Source organism: Pituophis catenifer, unplaced genomic scaffold (assembly GCF_029215685.1).
Source record: "Pituophis catenifer annectens isolate HBS135680 unplaced genomic scaffold, rPitCat1.0.hap2 SCAF_1, whole genome shotgun sequence".
In the NCBI taxonomy this organism is placed as follows: Eukaryota; Metazoa; Chordata; class Lepidosauria; order Squamata; family Colubridae; genus Pituophis; species Pituophis catenifer.
The window spans coordinates 163,356,756-163,382,383 of record NW_027256881.1 but is presented as its reverse complement, the minus strand read 5'-3'; the positions used below and the strand labels follow the sequence as shown (position 1 = coordinate 163,382,383).

The window sequence follows — 25,628 nt, the reverse complement described above, 5'->3', positions numbered from 1 at the left end:
TTGCACTCCTGATAAATAAAATCTTTTTTCATAATATCTTAATATTAATGTCATTCATTTTGTAGCAATTTAGAGTTGGAAGTACCAATATAGCTCTTTTACCATATATGCTTGTTTTATTATTTTCTTAATTATTAAAATCAAAAATCAAAAAAGAATATAAAGAAAATGTTTATGCAATATAAGTTCTAATTCATAATTTCCTATTAAATTCAAAGCTTTTTTAAAATTGACACAAAATGCTATACTACAGTCTTCGCTCTTGTACAATGGTTCCCTCAAGTGCAGCTCAGTTCCTGGTTACTATATGAACGTGTTCCATTGATATTATGAGAAAAATATGGAAATACATTGCTACTTCCACTTTATTTAGTTATCTAAATTTTTAGACTTGGACATCTCGTCTATACCTTTGGATTTAATGATAGTCTCTTAATAATTCAATCTATAAATGATAAACCGAATAGCTGATACAAAAAATATTTTTCATTAGTATTTCTTCCAGAAATTGTTATAAATTTAACAATATATCATATCAGGCTTCTTCACTGTAGTGAATCTAGATGTTGCCTTTAATTCAAAAGCTCTGCTGGATGGAGAACTTACATTGAAGTTCAACACATTTAGAGTTCATCAAGTTGGGATAAGCTAACTTACATGTTTTATGATTCGTGGGCATAAGAATGTACAGTAAAAAGGATGGAAGGATTTTAAAATATTTTTGATTGATTGGAATTCGTGAAGAGCTGTACTCATGCTGGGGTGAAAGTTCTTCAGTCTGAATCTGAGCTGCTGCTGGAACTGCCACTATGCTGAAAGAAAAAAAAAAGATTAAATCTTGTTGATATTTCGCATCTATTTTTCTTATTTATTTAACTTCTGTATTAACTGTTTCATTTCTATTTGTTTCTTCCTATGGTTTCCATTATAATACTTATAATGCTTATTCTTTTTGTGATGTCCGGAATGACTTGCAGGAGGATGAGAGCCTGGAGGTGGTTCAGGAGAGTAACATTCAGGCCCTCCAGGGAACATTCCAGGTAAACCAGATGGTGGATGCGATCCATGATGATGTGGACTCTGGAGAGGATCCCCCACTGGCCCAGGAAATCCATATGGAGGAACAGGCTGGCCAGGATAACCAGGACCTGGGCATGGTTGCATTCCTGGTCCAGGGTATGGTCCAGTTTGTGGTCCAGCAGGAGGAGGAATGGGCTGTGATCATGGCATTCCACCTGGCATTCCTGCCAGCAATATAAACGTGTAGATACTGAGCCCTTTGTAGTTGCTGATCTTCTTTAAAAGGGATTTCAATCAGTTTAAAAAAATCAATTGGAACAGTAGATTATTTTTTTCAGTCAAGAAAACGACCTACCCTTCAGCAAAGCATTTGACAAAGACCACAATCTACTTCTTGGTAAGATAGAAAAATGTGGGATAGACAGCATCACCAGTAGATGGATTTGTAACTTACTCAATGAATAGTTCTCACTGGTACTACATCTACATGGAAGGAAGGAAGCAGTGGGGTACCACAAAGTTCCATCTTAGGCCCAATATTCTTCAATATTTTCATAAATGACTTAGATGAGGGAATAGAAGGGGAACTCATCAAATTTGCAGATGACACTAAGCTGGCAGGAAAAGCCAACACCCCAGAAGATAAGCTCAGGATCCAAAAAGATCTTGACAGACTTGAACACTGGGCCCTATCCAACAATGTAAAATTTTATGTGGAGAAAAGCAAGGTTTTATACTTGGGCAGGAAAAACCAAAGGTACAAGTACAGATTAGGCAAAACCTGGCTCAAAAACAGTAACTGTGAGAAGGACTTGGAGTCCTAGGGGATGATCACTTAAACATGAATCAGCAGTATGCAGCAGCAGCCAAAAAAGCTAATAAAATCCTGGGTTATATAAACAAGCATAGAATCAAAATCAGGTGAAAGTACTGCTTACAAAACCTTAGTAAGGTCACACCTGGAATACTGCATCCAATTTTGGTCACCACACAAAAAAGATGTTGAGACTTTGGAAAAAGTGCAAAGAAGAACAACTAAGATGATTAAAGGCCTGGAGACTAAAACATATGAAGAATGGTTGCAGGATTTGTGTTTTAAATTTAAATTTGTGTTTAAAAGTTAAAATAAGCAAAAAAAATAGTAAGAGAACATCTCTCTGATCTTGATTAATACAAATCACTGGGTCCTCAAGGATTATATCCAAGTTCTAAAGGAGCTGGCAGATGTCATCTCAGAACCACTGTACCACATCTTTCAAAAACCCTGGAGCATCAGGGAACTACCAGAGGATTGGAAAAGAGCTGATGTGGTTCCCATCTTCAAAAAAGGGAAAAAACAGACCCAGGAAACTACAGACCAATCAGCCTAACATCAGTATCCAGGAAGATACTGGAAAAGATAATAAAAAAACAGATCTGCCAACATCTAGAAACGAGTAAAGTAATTAGAAATTCAGCATGGATTTGTTAAAAATAGATCATCCAAACCAATCTTATTTCATTCTTCAACATAATGACTAAATTAGTAAACCAGCGAAATACTGTGGACATAATATACTTAGACTTCAGCAAGGCATTTGACAAAGTAGACTTACTTCTTGGTAAGCTAGAAAAATGTGGGATTTATAGTATCACCATCAGATGGATTTGTAACTGACTGACAAACCGTGCTCAATGAGTAGTCCTTAATGGTACTACATCTACATGGAAGGAAGGAAGTAGTGGGGTATCACAAGGTTCCATCTTAGGCCCAGTACTCTTCAATAAATTCATAAATGACTTAGATGAGGGAATAGAATGGGAACTTACCAAATTTGTGGATGTTACTAAGTTGGGAGGAATAGCCAACACCCTAGATGATAGATGGATCTTGACAGACATGAATACTGGGCCCTATCTAACAAAGTGAAATTCAATGTAGAGAAAAGTAAATCTTACACTTAGGCAAGAAAAACAAAAATTACACTATATATAGACTGGGTGAAACCAGGCTTAATACCAGTAACTCTGAGAGGGATCTTGGAGTCTTAGTGGACAACCAATTAAATACAAGCCAATAGTGTGCAACTGCAGCCAAAAAAGCCAAGGCAATCCTAAATTGCATTAACAGAGGGATACAATCAAGATCAAGTGAGGTACTAATACCACTCTATAAAGCCTTAGTAAGACCACACCTACAATACTGCATCCAGTTTTGGTCACCACACTATAAAAAAGATACTCTAGAAAGAGTGCAGAGAAGAGCAACCAAAATGATTAAGGGAGTGGAGGCTAAAACATAAAATGAACAGTTGCATGGAACTGGGCATGGCTAGTCCAATGAAGAGAAGGAGTAGGGGAGACATGATAGCAGTATTTGAGGGGCTGCCACAGAGAGGAGAGGGTCAACCTATTTTCCAAAGCATCTGAAGGCCAGACAAGGAATAATGGATGGAACTGAACAAGGAGATATTCAACCTAGAAATAAGGATAATTTTTTTGACAGTGAGAACAATTAACCAATGGAACAGCTTGCCTTCAGAGGCTGTGGGAGCTTCATCACTGGAGCTTTCAAGAAGAGGCTTAGGGCATAGGGACTACTCAGAGGGCTGAAAAAAGTCGTTTCTGACCGGTCCTTGCACTTTTGACCGGTCCTCACACTTATGACCATCCTCACATTTATGTCTGTTGCAGCATTCTTAACAACCGTGTCACTAATTTCACAACTATTTCTCTTCACCACGGTAACAAGATAGGGTGCAAAACATAAAATGTGAGGACAGTCTTAAGTGCAAGTACCAGTCAAAAGTGCGAGGATAGGTCAAAAATAACTTTTTCAGCCCTTTGAGTAGTCCCTATGCACATAGGGACTACCCAGAGGGCTGAAAAAAGTGATTTCTGACAGGTCCTTGCACTTTTGACTGGTCCTCACATTTATGACCCTCATCATTTATGCCCATTGCAGCATTCTTAATAACCGTGTTGCTCATTTCACAACTGCAGTGCTTCATGTGACCGGGTGGGCATGGCCAGGTGGTCATGTGGCATCGCTTCTTTGCCCTAATGACAGTTTGCTGCAATGGTCGTAAGTGTGAAAAACGGTCATAAGTCACTTTTTTCAGTGCCATTGTAACTGTTGTAAATCAAGGATTATCTGTACAAAAATGCAAAAAGCTTCTTTGCTTGCAAAAAGCTGCCCTAAATACCAATCATTAGATTAGAAATACCTGCAAACTGGAGTTACAAATCAAGCAGGGTGGCAGAGCACCTTGAGGAATTAAAATAGTTAAAATGCAATGATAACTATCAGCAGCCAACTCTTGCTCATAAAGTGAAACCCTTTAGCAGAGAGGTCATTTAAGCTCCCCAGAATGAAGCAAAGGAGGAAACACAGTAGCTGTTGCTTGTTAAACCAATTACCAGAACAAATAAACACAGGAACTACTCAGATTTCTGAAGCTGCTTCTTTTCAGGAACAGAGACAGTGGTGGGTTCCTCCTGGATCGGCCCAGTTCGGCCGAGCCGGTAGCGGTGATGATATGACGTCACTGAACCAGTTCTCTTTGTTCGGGAGCTGAGCCCTCCAGCCCTCCCCCCGCGTTATTCTTATCTTTTATTTGGCCCTGCCCCCAATCTATTCGCTGCCTCCTGAGTCCCAACTGATCGACTAGAAGGAAAAAAACTGTTTAAACTCTTGCCGCGGGGCTTCAAAGGGCCGCCCTATAGCTGATCGGTGTTAAAAGGCAGTGTGGTGGTAGACCAGTGTGCTCAAAAAACAAATGAGTAGACCAGTGCCTCCAGAAACAAATGGGTAGACCAGTGCCTCCAAAAAGAAATGGGTAGACCGGTACAGCTCTGCAAGCAGTTAAAAGCCTGGTAGACCAGCACCTCTGCTAAATCCTAAAGAATTGTCACATGACCATCAAACCACGCCCACAAAATAAGCCATGCCCACTGAACCGGTAGTAAAAAATATTAGAACCCACCCCTGAACAGAGATTAACATTTTTCCTTCCAAACAAAGCTGAATAGGGAAAATTATCTCATCCCTAAACACAATTAAACTTCATCAAAAACCAGTTTTAGACCAAAAGTCAAAAAGGGTATGTTAACTCATGTTTGAATGTCAATCTTTCTAGCTAGCCAATAAGCCTTGCTGAATGTCACTCATCTTGGTTCCATGTCATTAAAAGCTTCTGCTTCATTATTCAATTATTTCTTCAAAGTGCTGATCATTGCACCTTGGCTGGAAAAACTCCAACAGGGGAGTATTTCCTCCCAACAGCAGTGTAAAAAGCTTAAAAGGGTTGCTTCCCCTTTAAGAAAGTCAAGCAAAAAAAAAAAAAAAAAACCTCCGAGAAGCTCCGGAACTGGAAGCAACTGTAAATCTAGGTGTACTGCCAAGAATGTAAAAAGGGTTAACGGAGAGGCAGTTTCTGTAAGGAGAGCAATAAAGATTAGGCTAGGAAACATTAATTCCTTACAGGATTAACCCTGTAAAGTGGAAAAAAACAAAAGGAGATTTCTTATAACAACCAATTCTCTGAATTGCTTAACTACTTAACAACCGGTTCTACCGAATCCCACCACTGCACAATAGTATATATATCTAAGCATTGATGCATGTATTAGGACGCAGAAAACCCTCACAGCCAATGTTTACTGAGGACAACGTGATTTATTTCCACTTTACTAAATTCCACTCAAGATACACTTGTCATTCAAATAATGAACCAAAGGATTGTGCTGGTGGGCTCAGTATTTTCCTATCAGTAACTTTGATTAATTTAACAATCTTTGCATAATGGCTGAAACAATATTCATTTTTCATTTCATTTTCATTTTATTTAATTTGTATACCGTCCTACTCCCGAAGGACTCAGGGCAGTGAACAGGCACAGGATAAAACACATAGAATACAAAAATTTAAGAGCAGAAGTAAAATCGAATTAAATCAATTTAGCCCAAGACAAATTTAAAACCCCAGGTTAAGAACAAATTAAAATTTACATTAAAATTTACATTAAAAAGAGAATGGGAGAGGTTAGGCCAGACCGGCCTGGTGAAATAAAAAGGTCTTGAGAGCGCGGCGGAAGGTGCATAGATCCGGGATCCTCCATATCTCCAGGGGGAGCTTGTTCCAGATAGTAGGTGCCCCCACAGAGAAGGCTCTTCCCCTGGGGGCCGCCAGCCAACATTGTTTGACCAACGGCACCCAGGGGAGTCCCTCTCTGTGAGAGCGTACCAGCCGGTGGGAGGCCGTTTGCGGCAGCAGGTGGTCCCGTAAATAACCAGGCCCTAAGCCATGGAGCGCTCTAAAGGTGGTAACCAAAACCTTGAAGCGCACCCAGAAGACCACCGGGAGCCAGTGCAGCTCACACAGGAGAGGTATTACATGGGAGCACCACGTCGCTCCCATAACCACCCGCGCGGCCGCACTCTGCGCCAGTTGGAGCCTCCGGGTGCTCCTCAAGGGGAGCCCCATGTAGAGAGCATTACAGTAGTCCAGGCGGGAAATGATGAGGGCATGAGTGACCGTGTTTAAGGAGTCCCGATCCAGAAAGGGACGCAACTGGCGAATCAGGCGAACCTGATGGAAAATCCTCCCGGTCACGGCCGTCAAGTGCTCTTCTAAAGACAGCCGTGAATCCAGGAGGATGCCCAAGTTGCGAGCCCTCTCTGTGGGGGCCAGCGATTTGCCCCCGATAGTCAGCAATGACGTCAACTGACTATATCAAGACGTCGGAAACCACAGCCACTCAGTCTTGGATGGGTTGAGCCTGAGCCTGTTCCTTCCCATCCAGATCCTCACGGTCTCCAGGCACCAGGACATCACTTCAAGGGCATCGTTGGGGTGGTCCAGGGGTGGAGATGTACAGCTGAGTATCGTCAGCGTACTGGTAGTACTTCACCCCGAAACCACGGATGATCTCACCCAGCGGCTTTACATAAATGTTGAACAGAAGGGGCGAGAGGACCGACCCTTGTGGTACCCCACATATGAGCGCCTCGGGGTCGACCTCTGCCAACACAGACTGCGACCGGTCGGAGAGAAAGGAGGAGAACCACCGCAACACGGAGCCTCCCACCCCTAACTCTTCCAACCAGTGCAGCATGATACCATGGTCGATGGTATCAAAAGCCACTGAGAGATCTAATAGGACCAGGACAGAGGAGCAACCCCTGTCCCGAGCCCTCCAGAGATCATCCACCAACGCAACCAATGCCGTTTCCATGCTGTACCCAGGCCTGAAGCCCGACTGGAACAGATCCAGATACACCGTTTCATCCAGGTACTCGGGGAGCTGTCGCGCAACCACACTCTCAACAACCTTCACCACAAAGTGAAGGTTGGAGACCGGACGATAATTCGACAACACTGCTGGGTCCAGGGAAGGCTTCTTGAAGAGAGGCTTCACCACCGCCTCTTTCAAGGCGGCGGGGAAGTCACCCTCACCCAATGAAGCATTTATAATCCCCTGGAGCCAGCCTCGCGTCACCTCCTGGGAAGCCAGCACTAACCAGGACAGACACGGGTCCAACAAACTCGTGGTCGCATTCAGTCTATCCAGAATCCTGTCCACGTCATCAGGAGTCACAGGATCAAACTCATCCCAGATAACATTCTCAAGACCTGCCCCAATCATCCCCCCTGAACCTACCCAGTCAGAGTCCAGATCTTCCCGAAGCTGAGTGATTTTGTCATGCAGATACTGTACAAAATCCTCGGCTCTACCCTCCTATGCTACATAGTTCATATTTTCTAGATTTAAAGCTTTCTACCGAAGACTTTTGAACATTGATGGGTCACTGAAAACTTACTTTATATTGCTATCATGATTATTAAGATGGGATAACAGGAAGCAAAAAGAGATCCCTTTTAGTCACACCAGAAAACTCTGGATTTGTAACAAAATTCATACATGTATAGGCTAGAAAGTAAGTTATATATTTTTTCTTTTTCTCAAAAGTGTTAAATCTGTCTGAATGTAGCTGAACAGTATTATAGATAAGAATTTTATGTTTAACCAAATGGTTGTAGATACCATATTTCATGTTGCCCGCTTGTCCAGATGATCTAGAATAACTGTCGTATTCTTTTGGGCTTCCTCCAAGAAGTACGAAATATTCCTGTGCATCTGCAAAAGAAAGGGAGAGGGAGAGGGAGGGAGGGAGGGGGGAGAGAGAGAGAAACAGAGAGAGACAGAGAAGAGACAGAGACAGAGAGAAAGAGAATTACTTACTTTAGTCCTGAATTACTCATGAAGGAGTGGTATTTTGCATAGTGAGGCTGTAATTATCCTATTTGGACACATTATGTGAGGACGCTACAACTCAGTTGCCAGATACAGTAAGGAAAGGATTTTTTCCTGGATTGATTTCAAACTATGTAATACTATATGATAAGATTTTACAAAAACTATAGCATAAATATATTAATACATAAGTACAGCAAAATAAACAAAGGAAGATAAGATTCTCAGAATGGAATGTAGATCAGCTACCATAGTGATTACCATGCATAAAATGTGACTCAAGCACAACGTGTAGATCCCAATTAGCGTGAAGCAATACAGCAAAATAGCAGGCAGAAAAAAATGTGGGAGGATGAGGAAGGAGACATGAGACAATAACAATGTGAGGTGGGAGCTTTTCCTTTTAAAACGATTTTGACTCAAAAGACCAGCTAAAATTGGGAAATCCCTGACAAGTAGCTCTAGTTTAAGGCACTATTTCCTAACTTTGGCAACTTTAAGATATGTGGACTTCAACTCCCAGAATGCCTCAGCCAGGAATGCTGGTTGAAGAATTATGGAAGTTGAAGTCCACACATCTTAAAGTTGCCAAAGTAGAGAAACAGCGCTCTAAGGGAAGTGAGGTCTTTGTCATGAGGAGGATGTTCAGTGAATTTCTTGAGTCATTGTGGTGAAGCATTCATTCATATTTGAACTAAGTGAGGCACAATTAAAAATAAATTCTAAGCATGAAACTAAGATTGAGAGAGGGGACAATTTCTGCTAGACCTGGTTGGCATCTGTCTAAAAACTGTATCATATGTTATCTCTTAGACTTTCCTTAACTGTGAAACTGTGGTTGAAACCCTTGACTTAAAAAATGCCATCATCTAAGTCAAGGCTGTCAAATTCGCAGCCCGCAGGCCAGATGCATCACACACTGGCCACGCCCATGCCTGGTTTACTGAAGGGGGGAAAAGTCACGATACATCACATGATGCCTCTGTGATGATGTGTTTGACACTCCAGAACTAAGTCATTTAGGAAACACCTTCTGTCAAGTGTCTGTTATCTTAGAGAAAAATGCAAAAAAACAAAAAAGCAAGGAAATCACCAGGCCTCCAGTCCAACTAACACTACACAGAATTCAAATAATCTCAACCAATCTTAACATAGCTGAGAGCTGTTTCAGCCTTTTTTAAGAATACAAACTAATGCTAAATTGTCCATAGTTCTAAGCAAATGTGAACAATTCCTACCTTTTGTGTGAAATCTTCATCTGTTATATCTTTCAAGTTGGTGATGACATTGAAATAGGCCCCAAACACACCTGCTTCTAAAGCTTTAGCTGCCACCTAAAATCAGTAATAGGAGAAGAGATGCCCGTGACCAAGGGGAATGGAACCTACCAACTTCATGCAGTCAACTATGGTCTCAACCAATTTGTAACCAGAGTTCACTCAATGAAATAATTAGTTGCACAAGTGAAGATCAGCTCTGTCCTCAGACGGGGCAGCACAAATACCTGAATATCTGATCTGCAGGCTATGTTTCCATGCTGTGCAATTTCTTTCAAAAAAGGCCATAAAGAGTTAATTTTTTCTGCCAAGGAGAAAGGGACATCAACAGCATTCTTCAGGCCTAGCTGCATGGCTGCTGTACGCCTGCAGACAGGGAATAAGAAAACAATGAAATAAATCTGGGAGAACAATCCCAACCCAGGGAAAGCATCTATCTTGCAATAAAAACAGATTAAAAACTACCAGACTATTTTTACCATGTACTTTTCAAATGTAAATGTATTCAATACAAAAAGAAAAAAATAGATTGCCCACTGTCTAAGGAAAGCCATAGTGTAGTGTAATAATAGACCCAGGTTCATTGTCACCCACTGAGAATTTCTTTACAGAATTTAATAAAGGGCAGTCTGACACTTAGAGTAAGATAGAAAAAGTTTTGTCTTCAAAGATCACATTGGTTACAATATTCAATAGTGGACACAGCATGGAGCTTTCTCCACTCCAAGATAATTATTTGCATCATTTCCTAAAGCAGCCTGAACTTGGGCAGGAAGGAGGAAGCCTAAGACTTTTGCTTCTTCTCATCAGCCCCAGGGAACAAAACCCATTTCTACTTCCATCCACAGGAAAGTCAGCAATCTTGGATATGGAGAGAGAAGGAAATGAAGGAGCACCTTGCATTTCTCTGCTGATCTGCAGGCAGTTCATTGGCCAAATGTTGCACTCACTGTCCTGCTGTACCTTAAACAGGGTTTTTAAACAACTTTAAAATGGATTTATGAGGTGAACTAAGATTCAGTCACTCACAAATCACTTAGGAGATGTACTAAGAACCTTTATCAAGTAACCATAGAATTTCACCAAAATGTACATCTTGGAACATTTTGAGCAACTTCTGAACTGCTATGAAAGCAAATACAGTAGTTTCATGTGAACAAAAGGCCCAGTAATACCTCTCTTTCTCCTCAGGGGTCTGCTTAGGAAGTTTCATAGCATCCTGTAGAGAAAACAAACACATATTTAGGCTATTATTTTAGGGAACATGAATGGAGGGTGAGGCTGTAAAATAGATTCCCAGAACTTATTTTCACTTTACCTTTCATATGCACTCCACTTTTCCCCAAAAATACAGCCTTCATCAAGCAAAAAGCAAAAAACTCCCCAACATTCTTCTTATCCAAAGGTACAAGATACACAAAATACAGAGTTGCTAAAAGTATGAATGCTTCACTCACCATGTAGCTGCTGAATGCCAAGGAGTCCCTATCTACTATAGCAATTAGTTGATTCATGGCCTGATGAAACGGGGGTATGAGTTGCCTCATAACTGGGTCCAGGTCCTCAAATTGACGCTTTCCATATGTCATTAATCCCACCATGCAACCAAGTGCTGCTCCCTAGAAGGAGAGACCTGATGTTCTGAAATGCCTTTGTCACACAGGAGGGAAAAAAAGCAAGATGTCTACACTTTCCTAATTTCACCAATCACCAGGCAGCAGAGACTTTTTATGTTACACCAAAATACTGGGGAGCAAAACTGTTTGCAGGGGAGGGGGAGAAGGAGAGGGGGGGGATTTCCTTATCTAACACTTGTTCACCCTGGGCACCTTCCCCAACCCTTGAACCCTCTTGCATCCTGGTACACCCTCCCCAATCCACCCCTGATCCTCTGAATGGTGTTGTGTCTTTCCAAAGCTTTGCATGTCCACCACATATAGCAGAATGTTTCTTCTTTCTTGTGGCATTTCCAGCTCTGATTACCATATAATTTGATTGCTTTTTGCCATTATTGACTGAGTTGTATACCATCTGTAAATTTTTTTTACACAGTTTTCTCTCAAATCATAGCTTCTTCAATAAGTCTTCCCATTGTTGTATTGAGACAATGTCTTTGAAGTTTTGCACCCAATTTAACATAAATGCTTTCATTTGTTCTGTCCCTGTATCAGAACTAATTAGAAGGTTATATATATAGGTGATCTTGATTTTCGATAAGGATTTCAAATTCTGTCATTTTCTTAATGTCCCTCATTTCTGAGGTCAGATTTTATTCTTCCAGCAATTTGTAGGTACATCAAATTCTTCCTTTGTCTTTAGTCTATTTGATGTTTGCACATGTAATTATACTTTTCTTACTATAGACATCTCCAACATGAAAAGTATTCTCACAAAAGGCTAATGGTAAAATTATTGGGCATTATTTTCCATGAAGAGTTCTGTATTTTTGTCAAGCTTTATTTTATAATTTGCTTTTCAGGTTGTGTTCCTCTTTTGTGTTCCTGTACCATATGGAGCTCTCTAGCTAGGCCAGCTCCTTCCGATAGCAACATTCTGCTGTCAAACAGCTTGTTCTAGAATACAGTTTAAAATTTGGAAGAGCAAGGCCACATTTCTTTTTTGAAACCTGTATAAATCCTACGAAGAAGTAAGAAAATAGATACTGTACCTTTACAGGGAGGATACATGAGATGTGGGTGTGGCTTACTGATGATGGCTAATGAGCCAGAAATAGATCTATATAAGTCTCTCACCTGGCACCAGAACTTGCTGGCTGCCAGAAAGAAAAAAAGCCCAGAATCGAGTGGATGTTATTCTACTGAGCTAGGGCTGCAGAAAAACCTTGGTTACATAGGAAAACCTGGCTAGAGGAAAAACATATATATATATATACACACACACAGACACACAGACACATACAGTATATATATATATGATTTACTGAACCTCAAACTTTGTATGGAAAAAGAATGAATGTACAGTTGGAAAATAATAATTAAAACATCTTGTTCTAAAACTGTGATGTAGTGATGTTCTGGGAAGAAGTAATTGCACGTAACAATCTGATTTTGAAACATTAGTTAATATTTTTGGATATCTATATTATTTTGAACTATGTGTAGTTCTCATTTAGCGACTGCAGCATTTAACAACAGTTCACAGTTAAAATGATGATGAAAAGTAACTTTATTATTACCTTCACAGATCTGTAAAGTAAAAAAAATCTGAAGGAAGAGCATAAGCATAATTACAGTATAATTAATATTTCCTCAGGTGCTGATTTCAATGTCATTTGGCTGGCAGATCAAGAAGGAACCTTTTAGCTACACTCAACCAAAAATACAGAATACGTATTTCCAGGGATTATGAAAAACAGGAAAAATTTGCATTCAGCATCGGCTGAGAGCAATTTATTTTCAAATTTCAAATCTTGCTGGTGAATCTCAGCATTACTGTATATCAGCATTACAGGAAAATGATTAGTGTGGAATCACTATTTAGGATAGTAGTTTTAAAATGGGGTATCGGAGTAGCTACATACCAGAGATGATATTGCTGCTGATACTGATCCTCCTCCAGGAGCAGCTGATCTTGCACCAACTTTCTGCACAAAGGTGTGAAGAGACATAGACACTAGACAGCCTTTTTCTCTGTCATCCTCCACCATATCCCTTCCGAAGGTAAAAAGCATTTGAAAAAAATCACTTTCACAAACTATAAAATGCTGTGCAGCCCTTGGTGTTCTCTGAGTTTGGGGGTTTTCTTGCAGATATTTCATTACCAGACTAGGTAACATAATCAGTGCGCCTAGTCTGGCAAAGAAATGCCTGCAAGAAAACCATCAAGTTAGAGAACACCAAGGATACCACCAGTGGTGAAATCCTCTCTGGTTTGCCACCAGTTCGCAGCCTGCACATGCGCAGTGCATGCCAAACACGCTCTGTGCGCATGCTTGCACAGTGTGCGCCAAATGTGAGCGCCCATCCACATTTCACACCAAACGCATGCAGCGCACGCATGCACAATGCACATTAAATGCACGCTGCGCATGCACATATACGCAGTGCACACCAAATGCGCACTTCATGCAGAAAAAGGAGACTTAAGAAGATAAGTAGAACAGTGAGGGGGAGAACAGCTGGGCCACGCAATTTATATTCACTAGAAAGCAGGATTTCCTGCTAGTGAATATAAATTGCACAGCACAGCTGATCATCAGAAATACCGGTTCAGATTAACCGGTAGCTATTTTTTTTTACTACCAGTTAGCCCGAATCGGTAGCTTTTATTACTACTGGTTTGCCCGAACCAGTGCGAACTGGTAGCATTTCACCCCTGGATCCCACAATTCAACCCTGATGTACAAATATTCTCTTCTGTTGGTATTATAAAATGCTGCTGATTAAAAACAAAGTGAAGTCAAGAAAGGACTGTACTCAGACATCTCTCTGCCGGATATAGGAATAAAGGTTTTTGGATGAGGAAATGATCCAGAGTAAGAAGACATTATTTGAGCCAGAAAAATATAAAAAATTTGCTCACTTGGAATATGGTTTTGAATTTCCCAAGCAAAAGCAGATCTCTTGGGATGATAGTGTTATGTGAATTAAATAGTACTTAATTAAATTAAGTAATTATTTAATTAAATCTTAAACAAATGCAACACATTTGCATAATTATAAACTGGAAATTAAATTACTTGCATCTTTTAATTTGTGCTTAAGATACACAACATGCTTTTTCGAAACTTGACCCTTCTTATGAAAAAGTTAAGAAGTAGCAGACAATGTTTGTTTCTCCAAATGGCAACTTTTATCTCTGGCTCCATACGTTAAGACCTATCTATATACAATATATGACTTCAATTAGAAATCCATATATCACCCATCCAGCCAGTCTTCAGACATACACTATCACCATACAACCAACTGTGAGAAAATAAAAATATCCATACTCAATTATGCGCTCCTTAGGACTGAATGGAGACAAAGAATCCAAGCCCAATCGATTAATTACCTGAGATTCAAGAATACAAATTCATATTATTAAATAGAAATTGGCATTTGAAACAGATGAAGGTCTTCTGTTCCTTATTTTTCCGTTTACATTACACTGAGCAGTGTAATGTAAACTGCTAAGTATCGGGACAGCTACGACTGCCATGGCTTGTGCTTGCTCATCACCTGTGGGCCTGTTCCCCTTTCCATCGTACCCTCCTCCCGGATCCCATTCCCACCCCGTCATCTCTCGTGTTAGTGAGGTTGGCTTCAGCCACGGCCAGGTTGGGCCAGTGTCTCAGGGCGGAGAGATGGAGAGCAGGTCGCACAACCTGGTTGTCAGGGAGAAGCAGGAGAGGGGTCAAAGAGCCACATGCGGCTCCAGAGCCATTGGTTGCCAACACCTGTACTAGATAAATTGCAATTGACTAGATTTACACAACATGATAAAACCAAACAAGCCACCTTGTGATTTACCACAGTGTGGGATCCCATTCTCTAGAAAGGTATGTTACATAATAACTAAGGAATAAAAAGTATCTTCAAACTAAGAGCTTAGAAATATCTGTCATGAGAAATTAAAGGAAAACCACTAACTGCAGTTTGAATTATTTTTGAAAAGGAAATGAACATCCAACTTAATGCATTTTATAGGACACATTAGGGTTTTTTAAACTTTTCTGTTATATAAAACCAAGGTATAAATGGATATCCAAAGTTACCAGTCTAATTTTATGTTCTTCCTCAAGGATGAAGATATTTTCTTTCTTGATATAAAATTCTGCCGCATCTAACATGGCCTTTTTAGGAATCAGTCCCACTAGCTGAGATCCTACCACTGGCAGATTGAGATCCTAGAAATAAAACCAGATATTTTATAGTCAGCCTACAGTCCAAGAAGCCCCAGGAGCCATGTCCACAGAGGCTGAGGCATTAGATCTGCATCAGGAAATGACCAAAAATGTAAGCAGCATCACCTCAGAACATTCCTCCTAGCAGATCTACCCAGAACTGTTTTTCATTTTTAGCTGTTGTATTTATATACATCACTCCAATAACATCACTAGTTTACAACAATTGGAATATATTTCATTACCTCAACATTGTTACATATTATTGCCATACTGGCATACCTTTGAATGCCATTTTTCAAGTATTATCTAAAAATTTCTATTGATGATTTATAGATTTTAGGCACCAGGAACCGGTTCTGTGGAGAATGTCTCTTGTCACTTAGAAAGTAAAGGCATTTCCTTGATCTTTGTGAAAATTATATGGCTACAAAAACTGCTTCTCAGTATCCTTGTTATGGCATTTTACTCCCCATAATGAACAGGAGTCCCCAACTGGCACTGGGCCACACAAGCAAGCAAAGGCCCATTCGCCGGATGCAGGCAGCATGTGAAACAACACCCCCTCTAGTCCGTGGAAAAACCTTTCTAAAACTAAATGAACTCAGCAGTGAAATAGCTGCCACATGGCCAGAATCTGTAAAGCCGTGAAAGAATAGCCTAATTTCCCTTAAAATACTATACAGGCAAAGGTTCTTGAACAGTCCACATACATTGAAATATCCTGATAATTCTCGAGATATGACCATAGGGAAGCTTGCCCTTTATCATAGACATAGTGAGGTGAAGCATCTCGACTAACAACCCGCCCCTCCCCATTTCTGCTCTCTCAATGAAGCTCTCCCAAGGTCTCCTCCACCCCTGAGCAGCCCTCCCTTGGGTCCCCACAGACCTTTTCCTATTCCTACCTGTCCCCCCAGGTCTTAGGTCTGATTCCCACCCCACTAGGCCAAACACTCTTCTCCTCACTTACCTTTTGAGGCTTTCCAAGCACTGGAATGGGTTGCTTCTTTGTGCGGCTGCATAGTGTGGCTCCCAGAGCAGACACCATTTTATCCTACCCACAAAATGGCAGCTGCATTCAGGTCACCACTGTGTGGCCCAGGAACAAACTGCTTTATTTTGCTGCCTTAAGGACTGTGCAGCTCTGCAGAAGCTTTTGCAGCATTCAGAAGCGTCTGTACCACTGTGCAGACCTCTTAAGATAACAAAACAAGCCATCTGGCAACCATCATTTTGTCGTATCCATAAGTGGGCAGGACAAAATGGTAACCATGTTGACAATCTGCTTTGTTTTGCTGCAGAATCCAGAAACTTCTACAGCATTGTGCAAACCTTGTTAAGGCAACAAAACAAAGCAATTGTCAACCCTGGAGCCATCTTTGAGCATCTTCAGGGTTGCCACAGTGAGGCTGACTGAAGCTGTGGGAAAGGGAGGGGGGAGTAGAGATAGCTGGAGGAATATGTAGCCAAAATAACGTTCTTTCTTCTGGGAACCAAGGACACTCTCACCAGTACCTGGAGGGGCATGGATCAGTGGTGGGTTTCAACCAGTGTTACCACCAGTTCACTTTGCGGACGTGCTTTGCATAACTTCGCACACTGGTTCGCTTCGCACAAGTGCATTGAATTTCAGAACAGCTGAAGCATGACAATCCACTCTGCCGTGCTTATCAGCTGGGCTAAAAACAAACGAATATAGGTAGGTATATCGCAGGGGCGGGCGGGAGGGCCCAACTGACAGTCGGAGAGAACCAATTCACTCTCACCTCATCATCTCCACTACCGGCTCGCTTGAACCGGGGAGAACCAGTGGTGTGTGTTGGATGCTTATCCTACAGTTGGGTAGGTAATATATAGAAAACTATGTTCTGTAACTTTAACTGCTACAAGATGACTAATTGGCTGTGCTAAGCAGACATAAAAGAAGGCAAGAAGTTCATTCACTTCTGCTCCTGCTATTAGAAGGTTGAACTGCTGAAAGGAACTGTGTCTGTGTTACTGAAGAGAACTGGAATTGTAAGCAAACTTTGTTTTTGTGTTGAACTGTGATTATTTGAAGAAGTGTTATCTTTGTTTTGAGAAGCCAAGTTTGTTTTTTTTACTACAAGTAAAGACTGTTTATTTTTCTTTAAACGTTCAGAGTCTGTGAGTATCTGTGTGTTTTGCTAAGCAACGTATCTATTCGCTGTCTGGTCCGTTGCACCACTTTGCAGAGGGCAGTTTTACCCTCAACAGTGTGGATGGAAGGCATCTGGGATGGGGAGAGAGACCTGATTGGGGTATGTGATGGTTGTGAGTGATGGGGGGAAGAACTTTGGATTTGAACTGAGTGGGGAAAACCCGGGGAACTTCAGAGTCTGGTTTTCACCAGTTGTGCCAATATGACATGCCTAATAAATCTAGACTTTGAGTAACCCTGCCTTGGAGTTTTGATTTCATATGGGCCGTTACTTGGAATTTCAAACAGGAGTTCCCCAAACCCAATGCATTTTGCTCCACTTCAGCCCAATCTGAGGTTCATTCAATTTATCATCTTTGTGCCACTCACCTTGGCATCCTTGCAAACTTCTTCATAGACCACATGAAGAGGAGTGGTTTCAAAATCCAACAGATTTGTAGAGACTTGAGCAATGTTTTTCTCATCCAAATACCATCCCATGCCTTGCACCTGTTTCAACCGCCCAGGCTGTAAGTGAGAAACAGAGAAGACTCTGAAAAGCAAATAAGTTCAGCCTTTTGTACTAGATTCCAATTTGTTAAACTAATGTTTTTTTTAAAAAAAAAAACAGGACCCACAAATCTGATGTCTGCCTTGCCTTGTTTTAAGACTTTATTGGCATGCAGAATAGAAAGATCTACAAGCCACTCTTCCCTGGAGTACCTGGTTCTTACTACGCCCCTGCTCTCGAATGTTAAGTGCTATCCGATGTGCCAGTTCCTTTGTGCACAGCAAGTTGATGTTGTATGCAATGAGGAATTTTCGTGCTCCTGTTACAGTGGCTCCCCATCTTGGAACAAAGGTTGCAGGACCAAAATCAGGAGTCCATTCTGCCTTTTTTAGCTTGAAAGAAAGAGTGAAAGTAAAGAGTGCTTTTACTTTAATACTATGAACATGCTCTTTGCCAAATTTTATAATTTGCTGGGCAATAACATTCCATGGAAATGATTTGATACTGAAATGATTTCAAAATCAGAAAAGGCTATTGTTCTATGGATGACAACAATATATTGTATCAAGTCTTAGATGTTAGCATTCTAGACTGAATGTGTTCTATGGTTGCTATGCTTTGATTCTCCATAAGAAATATACTAAGAAGATTTTAATATATTTTCTACAATCTGTTGAATTTGGCATAGACAATGAAGAGGAAATCATCACAGATGAAGACACACAACTGATATTTCCAATAATTCTTTAAAAACTGGATTTACTTTATAGGCTGAAGTATTTAAATAATTACAAAAGTGTCAGGAGATTTATTTCTATTTTTAAAAAAACGTCAAACCTTTATACAGGATCAGCATTGGTGTGAAGACATCAAACTAAAGCAAATTTTCTACTTAATCTGTAAGGACCTGTTGTACAATATTCAACTGATGGCATCTACTTGTTATCTATGAATCTCTTATACTATTTAAAAGAAGTTAGGTGTGGAACATACATTAATTTTGCCAACAAAAGATAAAATAAATATCTTATGGCAATGCAAAGCAATGGCAATACCTAAACATATGGATTAGCAAAGGAAAATACAAGAAGAAGTTTGGTTATAGGAGTAGTTTATTTTATTAGACCACAACAGAACTACAACAAAATAAATTTAAGTTATAATCTAAAAATGTATATTCATAATTTTGCATGTTATTATCTATTTTCAGTAGATTCAATTTTGTGTTGAATGACAGCATGGGAAACCCACAGCCGCCAGCAGCATGGCCACCAGCAATGCTGCCAATCTCTCCCCCGACCCTCACCCCTTCCTGAGCATGGAGGAAGGAAGTAGATGGGAATGAGAAGCAGGGGAGGGAGGGAGGAGATTATGAGAGGGAGGGAGGGTCTGAGGGAAGTCCTTCCTTAGCACTTTGCCACCAGCAGCCCTGCAGCCCTTTCGCCATCCACTTGCTCCCTCCTTTCCTGGTGGTCTCCCATCCTATAGATGAAGATGCTTTGGTTAGAAAGCTGGGTCTCCTTGCAAGGAAAGGAAGTGGGCCTCCCTCTGACCCACACACTTTGCCTTCCTGCACACACCATGACCAACCTGGCCAAGGAAAGCAAGCACAGCAGCAGCAGCCTTGAGGAGGAGGTAAGTGTAGCCAGGTGCCCCCTTGGGGAAGCAGGGGAGGGCTGAGCTGTGGATCCCACTGCCCTGGGAGTCCGAGGGCTGGGCTGGGCACTTGCCCTCCAATGCCCAGGGCTCCGGGCAGCCTGCGCTGCCATCCAGGGGTCCTCCAAGTGGCCTGAGCAGGACATCAAGGCTCCCCTGGTGGACAAGGGTTTAGCACTCGCCCTGGTCTTGCCTTCCTCAGCTAGAGACAATGGATCCCCCCCACCCCACCCGGGCCTCCACAGGCACCCCATAACATGAATGAAGTTGAGCTGACCAGCCCACCCCAGCCATGCCCACCCAGTCCCCCAAGGTCAACCACAACCCTGATGCGGCCCTCAATAAAATCGAATTTGACACCCCTGGTATAGCTAATGTTAAAAATACTATTGTTATCTTACTTTCTCAGGCAGGGTTTCATATTCCCCTGCTCGGATAGCAGGTAAAGATCTTCTGCTCTCATTCAGAGCTGCTTCACCGTATAGGTACACTGCAAATAAAAGCTAAATTCACTGACAGTTGTCATCTTGAAATCTAAATAGCCCGGTTTGCAAGAAATTAATGGTAAATCAAAAGAATGGATAGGAGGCCTAGTAGCTGTACATAATTAGTATTAGCTTTGATAGTCCAGTTGAGATGTTGAGGGCCTTCCTTTCTCTCAGAAGCCCATTCCTTGTTTTATCATTTTTATACCTGCCATTTGCTTTCCCTGGGCTTCTATCCACAATCCCATATCATAATTTAGAAGGTAGAACAAAGCTAAAAAAAAAAAAAAAAGTCAGGGTTCCATCTGCTAGACCTTGCCTGGAGAAGATTTAGAGATTGAAAATTAAAATAATTTTACCTATGGGAAAACAGGATTGCTTCACTGAAACAGAATTGGTGGACTGAAATGGGGGGTAAAGCATGAACGGAATGTCCTTCTTTGGCTGATTGCCCAGTGCTTGCCTATATGGATGTAGCAGTAGAACTCTAGCGCCATCGTTTGGCTTCACACTTAGTATTCTCCAGAATTGGAATACTGACTGCTTCAGAATAAAACTGAGCACTAATTATTACTCATATAGGAAAAGGAAATAAGATTCAGAACTTCATTACAGCAGAGAGCATAGAGTGTATCAAGACCTATACTCAAATTTGATAGGCATGTTGTCACTGAGCAAGAAGGTCACAGATCTTTGGGATTAGAACAAGGGCTGGTTTCTGTGAATGGCCAAACAGAATTTTACACTGAAATTGATTAGTCATTGCAGTCTTTCAGACCCAGCTTATTTTTCTATGACAGGCTCACCAGGCACATGCAGTTCATCTGCTAAGCATTTTCCAAAGAGATTAGCAGAACAAATACACTCTTCCATGGTAACGTTCCTCACAGGAATGAATGGGCAAACATCCAGCGCTCCCATTCGGGGATGCTCACCTATATACAAAAGCAAAGCATTAAAATGTGTAATAAAATCAGAAAGGATAACAGGAAATAGTAGTCATAAAACAGATAAAATATAGAGTATGTTTTGTTTTCATTTGTTGCGAAATATTGAATAAACTATACTAGTGGTCCCCAATCTTTCAGGAACCAGGGACTGGTTTTATGGAAGACAATTTTTCCATGGACCAGGGTAATGTAATGAAGCGGGCTCTGATAGATGACCACTGGATAACTTTCTATTCACTCTATTCTAAAAAGCAATGCATCCGGTTGGAAAAAGTACAAACTCAGCCAAAATCCTTTTGGTTCCTCTAGGAGGCCTCTAAGTTGTCAGAAGAAAGGGTCAAGGGGATCCACATGAGTTAAAAGTTGTCCATCGTCAAAAGATGATTTGAATCTATGCTTCAGTAATCTACAAAAAGAATTATGACTGTTTTGCAAAGAAACTCTGTAATAAGGAAATGTCAATTAAAAATGATAAATGTATATGACCATATGAATTGCTGAGTTAACAGAATCCTTTGTCTAGAAGGGTATAAAACCATTGTACCTAATTTCTGTCTTTGTTCAACGCTTCATGTACAGAGCCTTGAACCTATTGCGCAATATATAAAATCTGTCTCTGATTAATCTAAAAGTTGTGTTTGTCTTATTAAATCCACAACAAGGGCAGGGATGAAATGCTGCCCGGTCTGGTAGCGATTTTGGCCGGTGGTTCAGTGATCCAGTAGCAGGGCCGGATTTTCCTATAGGCTAACTAGGCTTCAGCCTAGGGCCTCAAGATCAAGAGGGGCCTACACAGTGGTGGGATTCTGCGGGTTTTTTTTTTTTTTTTTAATTTGATTTATATGCCGCCCTTCTCCGGAGACTCAGGGCGGCTTACAATGCTTTAAGCAATAGCCTTCATTCTTTTGTATATTTTATACAAAGTCAGCTTATTGCCCCCACAAACTGGGTCCTCAGGGTTCTAGGGGGTTCGGCCAAACCCTTTGTTAAATTGCTGGCTCGCCCGCCCCTCACCTCCCACCCGCGCGGCGCCAGCCTACCGTAGCCAGGGGTGGGCAATTGTGGCTCTTTTACAACCTGTGGACTTCAACTTCCAGAATTCCTGAGACAGCTTGGCTGTCTCAGGAATTCTGGGAGTTGAAGGCCACAGGTTGTAAAAGAGTCACAATTGCCCACCCCTTCCCTAGCCTGAGTTCCGCTGCCTGGGATCCACGTGGGCTCCGGACGCAAGAGAGCAGGATGGAGAAAGCAGCTTCCCCGCCTTCACTCACCCTCCCTCTCTGCTCTGTTGGATCGCCTGCCATTCGCTTACCCCGCCCACTCCCCATCTATTGCTGCCTCCGATGGCTAGAGGAAAAAAAAACTTCAAATTCTTGCCACGGGGCTTCAAAGGGCCGCCCTAGAGCCAGTGGTGCAGCCGAAACCTTTGTTAAATTGCTGGCTTGCCCCACCCCTCCACACCACTATTTATTGCCAATAAATAGTGGTGGGCGAGGGGCGGGGGAGCCAGCAATTTAACAAAGGGTTCGGTGTTTTTTTGTAATTTTATTGGCCCCCGGAGCTTCAGCATAGGCTAATTAGCCCTTGCTTAGATCGGCTCCCAACCCCCAGCTGATTTGCTCTCAGCTGTTTTGCTCAGAGCTCTTCTGCTTGCTTGGAAAGAGTGCAGATTTTTTTCCCCCTAGCTATACTGAAAAACGAAAGAGAAAGTAAAGCAGGCTGTTGGCTTTGCACGTTGGAAAATTAGGCAGGCAGATTTCTTTTCTTTTTCCTCATCAAAAAAGGTAGGTGCAAACAACGGGAAATTTAGGGAAAAAGAGGAGATTTTAAAACACAAAAGAAAAAAAGCTCTATTTAACTAGGGAATTGTAATAATTGAGATACTATTAATTGTATATTGTGTTGAAAGCAGAAATGGTTACGTTGTGGTTTGGAGGAATATATGGGGGAAATTATTTGGTTTATTATTATTGGTAAATATAATTAATTGATTTGTAAGAAATTGGATTGCATGGAAATAATTGGAATATTCATGTTCATATTGATTAATATACAAAAAAGGTAGTTATATAACTAATTGATTTATATTAAAATGTTGAATTTATATTAAACAACTAATATTACATAATTAACCAATGTGAGGATGGATATAAAAATAGATGACAATGGGAAGGGGTATAATATAGAATAGAAGGGAAAAATTGAATTTGATTAAGATTAGAGATGAGGATGAAGGGTAATATTGGTTTTTTACAAAAATAGATGAGGAATAAATATGGCAAAAAGGAAATATAGAAATTGTAAATTTAATTGAAATGACTAAACACTGTTTAAATTTGTGAACCGGCCAAATACTCTGTTCAAAGAAAATACATTGTATGTTTGTATGTGTGTTTCTAATTATTGTTATTTATTCATATTTGTTCTCTTTTATTCTTTAAAGTTTAACAATTCATTCTTTATCTTAATATCTTTATATTTGTTTGGGGTTGGCTTTTTTCCCTTTCATCTTTTTTATTGTACAGCAATCTTTCTCCTCAAACCTACCACCTCTCTCTTTTCTTTCCTTTTTACTTTCTCTTCCTCCCCCTCTTCTTCTCCTCCCTACTTCCTCTTCCTTTCTCCTTCTCCTCCTCTCTTCCTCCCTCTCTTACCCTCCCTCCTACTCTAATTTCCCTTCCCTTCCTTCATCCCTCTCTATTGCTGTATCCTTTTATGCATATGGACTACTCAGAGGGCTGAAAAAGTTATTTCTGACTGGTCCTCGCACTTTTGACCAGTCCTCGAACTTACGACTGTCCTCACATTTTACGTTTTTGCCCTATCTTGTCACCATGGTGAAGAGAAGCAGTTGTGAAATGAGTGACATGGTTGTTAAGAAAGCTGCACGGGCATAAATGTGAGGATGGTCATAAGTGTGAGGACCAGTCAAAAGTGCGAGGCCCAGTGAGAAATGACTTTTTTCAGCCCTCTGAAAAAAGTCTATGCACATAGCCACGTCCACCCTGTTACATGACGAGCTACCCACGCCTACACAGTCATGTGACCAGCTACCTGTGTCCGCCCAGTCACATGATTGCCAAGCCACACCCCCCAACTAAGCCACGCCCACAGAACCTGTTGTTAAAAAAATTGAATCCCACCACTGGTGAAAGAACCTCATAAGTGGAATAGCCTAGGGCCTCTTTTCATCTAAATCCGGTCCTGTCCGGTAGCGATGGTAGAGCGAAGCTCCGCTCACCTGCCTGGGTGTCATTGCTTCCTGGTTTTAACAAGGAAGTAATGTTTTTTACCTTCTGCACATGTGCACGTGCGCTTCCAAACCAGTAAGGAAGGTAAGTAGATTTCACCCCTGGACCAGGGTTTTGGTGGTTTTGCACAGAATTTAGATCCCACAAATGCACAGATGAAGCTTCACTCGCTTGTTCACCACATGCACTGCCCGGTTCCTAACAGGCCACAGACCAGGGGTTGTGGACCCCTGAACTCTACTAAAGGACTACGTTAACATTGAAGATCACTGTCAGGTCTGGGAAAGTAACTGATTAATCTTTGTGTATTTGCTTTCAGAAACATTAGTTCCAGGCAACAGTTAGCATGTCACAAATTCAGGGCTGTACCATCTTTCTTCTGAAATTTGACAGAGCCCTCTTTTGAGGCAAAATTGGAGATGATATAAATTTCTATATTTTTGCATTGGTGTCTATCACATTATGCCAAACAGAGGTGGTCAGTCTCATTGTCTAATCACATAAATCCACATGCCTTTTACGCCTGTCAATCCATCTTTTGGTCAATATTTATAAGTGTGGCACATTCCAATCTTCCCAAAAATATAAGGACACATTGTATAAAAGAGGATGGAAGTGTTTGCTTGGGTAATCTTATATTTATCTTATTACAAAGCCTCCAAGCAGCAATCTATATAATGTTGCATTTTAGTTTTACATTTTCATGAGATTCATCAAGGATATTCAAGATGCCTGTCTGAGCAGTGATTTGAGGTTAGGCTCCAAAAGTTTGATCACTGGTCCCCCATATGGCATAATCTAAAAGGTCAGGACCCAGAGAATTTTCATACTGAGCCATCTAGAGATAAGATCAGAGTTGTTGCAACACTAAACACAGACTGCAGCCCTATATCCCAGACCTTTTTGCTCCTACATTGACTCTCATAATTTGTCTCCTCTTCTCTGTTTACCTTTATGTTTTGCCATGTCAATAAGCTGAAAAGCAATTTTAGCTGCATTCAATGCACCCACAACAACATCCTCTGGACTTCCGACAAAGGTGTAAACAGTCCGATTAGTGGAAGGGCCTGCATCCACATCCAACAGGAGGCAACCCTTTGTTTGAGAGATGGCCTTGCCAATCTCATCTATGACCTGTAGCAGAGAAGAGACAGAGAGCTTGGAAAGGAAGCACATGGTGATATACTGTACCTCAGTAAACTTTCATCACTTTCCTTAATTGGGAACTAGATTT

At 41.1% G+C, this 25,628-nt stretch overlaps 1 protein-coding gene across 1 annotated transcript; it reads right to left on the bottom strand.

Moving 5' to 3' along the window:
- Positions 1–4: 4 nt before the first annotated feature.
- FTCD (formimidoyltransferase cyclodeaminase) lies at positions 5–25,414 on the bottom strand. The gene is made up of 14 exons (XM_070933157.1): positions 25,345–25,414; positions 21,000–21,128; positions 20,110–20,198; positions 18,265–18,444; positions 17,932–18,069; positions 15,252–15,383; positions 14,487–14,548; positions 13,074–13,203; positions 10,990–11,151; positions 10,708–10,751; positions 9,760–9,898; positions 9,494–9,589; positions 8,046–8,138; positions 5–812 (listed from the first exon to the last, which is right to left on the bottom strand). Exons 1-13 carry the CDS (start codon positions 25,358–25,360, stop codon positions 8,052–8,054), a joined length of 1,404 nt encoding a protein of 467 aa, XP_070789258.1. The 5' UTR covers positions 25,361–25,414; the 3' UTR covers positions 5–812; positions 8,046–8,051.
- Positions 25,415–25,628: the final 214 nt, after the last annotated feature.

Bases quoted from the DNA above. Each gene is read 5' to 3' on its own strand.
- FTCD (XM_070933157.1), bottom strand. The intron at 10,752-10,989 runs GTGAGTGAAGCA...TTTTCTCTACAG, and splicing joins TGGCATTCAGCAGCTACATG to GATGCTATGAAACTTCCTAA. The intron at 9,899-10,707 runs GTATTACTGGGC...CCCTGTCTGCAG, and splicing joins ACCCCTGAGGAGAAAGAGAG to GCGTACAGCAGCCATGCAGC.